The sequence below is a fragment of the Galeopterus variegatus genome, unplaced genomic scaffold (assembly GCF_000696425.1).
Source record: "Galeopterus variegatus unplaced genomic scaffold, G_variegatus-3.0.2 Scaffold6637, whole genome shotgun sequence".
NCBI classification, from domain to species: Eukaryota; Metazoa; Chordata; class Mammalia; order Dermoptera; family Cynocephalidae; genus Galeopterus; species Galeopterus variegatus.
Genome location: NW_007732748.1, coordinates 81,458 through 86,521, shown reverse-complemented (window position 1 = coordinate 86,521; position 5,064 = coordinate 81,458). Strand labels below are relative to the sequence as shown.

General features: G+C 42.3%; 1 protein-coding gene across 1 annotated transcript; it reads right to left on the bottom strand.

Moving 5' to 3' along the window:
* Window positions 1-3,273: 3,273 nt before the first annotated feature.
* LOC103606513 (actin-related protein T1-like) lies at window positions 3,274-4,410 on the bottom strand. Its single transcript, XM_008591099.1, has one exon. It carries the CDS (start codon window positions 4,408-4,410, stop codon window positions 3,274-3,276), a length of 1,137 nt encoding a protein of 378 aa, XP_008589321.1.
* Between the last annotated feature and the right edge of the window lie 654 nt (window positions 4,411-5,064).

Sequence of the window (5,064 nt, the reverse complement as noted above, 5' to 3'; positions counted from 1 at the left end):
GCCCGTACCGGACTGGGACCGGCAACGGGATCGCAACCCTCGGTGTTGTGCCCACACCTCGCTCAGCCAGTGAGCGGCCGTTCTGTATGTGGGATCCGAACCCTCGGCAGGAGTGCCGCCATGCTCCCAAGCAGCGCACTGTAGCAGTGTGCCACCGGGCCGGCCCAGTTGCTTCTTATTCTGAGGAAGATTTTTAGTGAGTACCGGAAATTAAATGCGGCCCCAGAACTTAATCACTGACCTGCAGCTCTTTCCAGGTCTGGGGAAGATTTAATGCAAGCACCAGAACGTAAACGCTGTACCAGAACTAAATTGTTGGCCTGCCTTTATTTTCTAGTCTGGGGAAGACTTATTTTGAGCAGTGGAACTTAAAGTCTACACTGGATCTTAAACACTGTCCTCTAGTTGTTTCTGGCACTGGGGAAGAATTATCGAGAGTACTAGAACTTAATCACTGACCTTTTAGTAGTTTCCAGGTCAAGAGAAGGCTCCACAGGAGAACCTGTGTTATGAGGGAAATTCAGCCAGAGACTCTGGCCTATAATACCTGTGGATTGTGCCTTCTGCAATGTGATGATACCAGCCAGTCTTCTAAGCATAGTGCTCGCACTGATTGGAAGGCAGAGCAGCTGTCATGATCCAGGTGCCAGTTGCTGTGATCAGCGACCTCACTCTTTTTCTCTAATTCACCCTGTGTAGTTCAGTCTACTTACATTTCCAGTGCTTCCTGTGGGCTGGAACTGAAGTGGGCTTCCTGTGATGATACCTAGACCTATGCAGAGAAGAAGAGCCCACCCCTAATTCCCACCTACCACCTCAGAGACCACAAGTACAGGGGAATTCTCTGTGATTTGTGTTATGCCCATTTGGGAGAGGAGGTGGCATGGTCTCAGACGACCATTCTTCTTACCAGTCACAGCTTTTCTCACTTCTGCAGTCCCAGGGGGATGAATTCTGGAAAATTCAGGGTGGTATTCTTGTCTTGGAATAGTTTTTATTAGTAATTTTCTGTTGGTGAGTGAGGCTGGTGTCCTCCTATTTCATCATATTGTTGACATGAGCCAAGACTATCTATACATTTCTTACTAATTCTAACCTTAGCTGTAGTCCAGTTCTTTACATCTAGCACTTTGTTACTATTAACTTTTAACTAGTTTGTGATTTTTATTACAATTGTTTCACCCATTAGCTCTTTATCAGCATCATTTAATATTTCCAAATGCAGGAGTTATTTAAGTATTTTTATGCTTTTGTAAAGGCTTTTGCAAGCAAAGTTTATTCAGTTGTGACATAAAGATTCTAAATTTAATTAGTATTTTTTCTGAATACTGCAAGTGTATTCAAGGATTTAAAACTCATCCAGGACTCATAATTTATATCATTATGTATTACAGAATTTTCATTGTCTATTTTAGACCTAAAAACTTGTACAGTCAATATTTTTAAATTTACACCCGTTTTGAACATTTTTTTTTAATGTTCATAATTTATTCTTACGTGTTATACATCTTATCCTGGGATTGTTTCTACATGCCTTAAAATAATCAAATAAAATATTCTTTGCTAAAATGGTCTGTTGATAGCAAACACTTTCAGGTATTGTGAGAAAATATCTTTTTTTTTTTAGCATAAATTACTTAAAATAGTTTTTCTGGGTATATAATTTTATACTGACAGTAATGATGTTCTAGCTTTCTTTGAAAGTGTCATACCACTTTCTTCTTACTGCACTGTGGTTTTGATGACTTATATATAAACAAAGACAAGCTGTTAAACTACCTCTCTCAAATAAATATAAAGAGCTGATATATACTGATTTGTAGTGCTTGAAAAATTTGTGTGGCTGTTTTCAAGCTAATGATGTGACATCCCTGAGCATAGAGTTGGGAAGACATGTGCATAATAGGATGTTTTCTTTTCAGATAAATGGTTTTATTTCATTCAGGCTGATTTTTTTAACATGATCCTTGACCCTTTCTTTTTCATCGCCCACTTTTCTTCCACGTTGCAGTACCTCTCATTACATTCTTGCTCAACAATTTGTGTAAACACCAGGGTATTTATTGTTCTGTATATTTGATGAAATGCTTATAGTTCTACAAAAGCACCCATTTACTTATATATGTACATACAAATTAACATAGACATATAAATATGATTTCTAAGCATAGTGGGAAAGGACCATTGTTTTGATCGCCAAAGTAAACAAATAGTATTAAAGACTTCTCTGCATTTTTTATTTCTCTCCCAATAATACATTGGGGAAATAATACTAAATTAATGAGAAAAAACACTTAATTAATGAAAAAAATATGTTTATGCATAATTTATTCCACAATTACCTTGTTGATTCCCATTAATTGTTTCCAGTATTTTATCCTTAACAGAATATTATATAAAAGTAAACACAATCAAACAAATTAATAATCCAGTAGAGGTATTGATTTTTAATGCCCCAACTGTAAGCATGGCCCTGAGTTTAGAGAGCCTTAAACAAATGGTGACTTTTGTGCCCAACTCTTTTCTTAATTCTATTTAATGCTTAATCTTATACCAAGAGAACAAGAGCCCTATGGTGCTAACTAAAGACCAATGCAGTGAAAGGGCTTGTTGAGCCCTAAGAACGAGAACGGGCTGGCTGTCCTGCTTTTGCTTCACTCCCTTCCCCGTCCCACATCTCTCTCGGTGATTGTGTCTCCTGGTAACAGTGTCTATTAAAATTACTTAAGACACTGGTTTAAAATGATGATTCTAGTGACCCTACTGAATCAAGCATCTCGGCCTCATGCCCAGACACCTTTACTAAAACCTTGTGAGGACAAAGCCTCAACAAACAACCTAAAGCATATTTTTTTGTCTTTTTCGTGACTGGTAAGGGGATCACAAGCCTTGGCTTGGTGTTGCCCGCACCGTGCTCAGCCAGTGAGCACACTGGCCATTCCTATATAGGATCCGAACTCACGGCGGGAGCGTCGCTGTGCTCCCAGCGCCACACTATCCCGAGTGCGCCATGGGGTCGGCTCCAACTTAAAGCTTTTTAAGAAAAAAAAAATGTCTGCTTAAAAGGTCTATGGGACAAGAAGCATAGAATAGAACCATTTAAAATGTACTACAAAAATGAGAAATTACTCTGGTGCTACCAAGAATAAACTGAAACTTGAAATGGCAAAACTCTTTTATTGAACATCCTGCTGAAGCCCAAGAGACAACGTCACCTCCTGCTGGTACTCTTCTAATCTGTCACTTTGAGCTTTCTTGTGTGTTCAGGGATCTTTAAAAGCATCTTCTATGAACCACAGATGCTCCAAACTCCTTGAAATCTTCCGAGGTGACCCACATCTGCTTGAAAATGCTCACAGAGGTCATGACAGATGCACCAATCCAGGCAGAGAAACATCTGTCAGGAGAAGCCGTGATCTTGATGGGGGTCCCTTTGAAAGCCAGCTGTTCCACTTCTCTCATGAGCCCTTCCTCCAGCCCAGGGAAGAGAGTGGTGCCCCCAGACAGCACAATCTGTGCAAAAAGTTTCTTCTGGATGTCCCTGTCACACTTCATGATGCTGCTAAAGACCATTTTCGAGAGACCCAGGTTGTGGATGCCCAGCTGGTCAGGCAGAAAAAGATCCTCAGGCACCTGGTACGGCTTTGCCCCAATTTGTATAACATTCCTATCTGGCAATCTGTATTCCATCTGGATCTCCACAGGCCTCTTGCATAGCTCTTTTTCTGGCTCCAAGGCAACATAGCACAGATTCTTTTTGATGTCATCCACCAAGGCCTCATCGAGTGTTCCAGGGAAGATACATCCACTAGCAAAGAGGAGCTGGGTGAGGTGCTCTGTGATGTCCCACCCAACCACCACGCAGATCTTGGTGACTGCATGAGGCAGGCAGTAACTCTCAAAGATGGTGACAGTGCAAGTGACCCCATCCCCACTGTCCACCACCAGGCCTGTGACACAAGCAGAGGCATAGAGTGCTACCACTGCATGGTTGGACAGGTAAAAAGCAGGCACATTGAAGTTCTCAAACATCATTTCTGCAGTCTTTTCCTGAATCTCCAGTAGATTCAAGGAGGGCTCAGTCATGAGTACAGGCTGTTGACAGGGTTTTACCCCCAGCTTCCTCTCAAAAATATGCTCCCAGAGTTTCTCCATATTATTCCAATGCATTATCAGTCCACGCACAATGGGGTAGTGCAAATAAAAGGCCTTGTAACTGTGCGAGGCTGCTCCCCCCATAGAGCACTTCTTTGTATTGTCTCTTGCTGATGGCATGTTGAATTTAGGATGACCCAAGAAAGAGCTGATGACATGATTGGGTCCAATCTCTCCAGACAGGCCTGATTTGCAGACTCCAGAGCCGGTGTCTAAAATCACATCTGGAACATCTAATATGTGTGGATCAAACATGTCTGTATCGTGCTTTTCTGGACTTCACTGGAATAAAGAACTTTTAGGCCACTCTGTGAGAAAACAGGCACTTTTGGGATTCCATGTTTCTCAGATTGTCCCCCAGGCAGAGGTAGCAGACTGTCCCCAATCCACCCAAATGCCCCTCCTCAACCCATGAATCCTGTCTCCCTTCTGGTGTGCCAGGGCCTGTTGAGGCAATTTTAGTGATGACTGCCTTTTATGTAACAATGTAGCCATGGCAACAGTTGTCCTTAGTGATCATCAGAGGGGTGGGGTCTCTGAGCCACCAGTACTCCCTACTTGGTGAGACATTAAGCAGAGGAAGGCTATTACATCTACAGATAGCTCTGATGAGCCTTTGAATGCACAGCAGAGGCTTAGTTTTAGAATAAAGTGAAGCTGAAAACTGTTGTTTTGTCCCAGAGAACTGCCTTCTCTGTTCTGCTCAGCTGCTGCATGGGGGACACACACACACACGCACGCACGTGTGCACATGCACACACACGCACACACACACACACACACACAGTCTCACTACCCTTCCCTTTGGATGGAGAGATACTAAGCACTAGGTGCATGTCCAGGTCTGAGTAGGGATGCCTGCAACTCAGTCTAGCAAGCACTAAGAATGTTTTTTTCCCCTTGTATTTT

Coding starts and splice junctions, on each gene's coding strand:
- LOC103606513 (XM_008591099.1), bottom strand. CDS start 4,410: ATGTTTGATCCACACATATTAGATGTTCCAGATGTGATTTTAGACACC.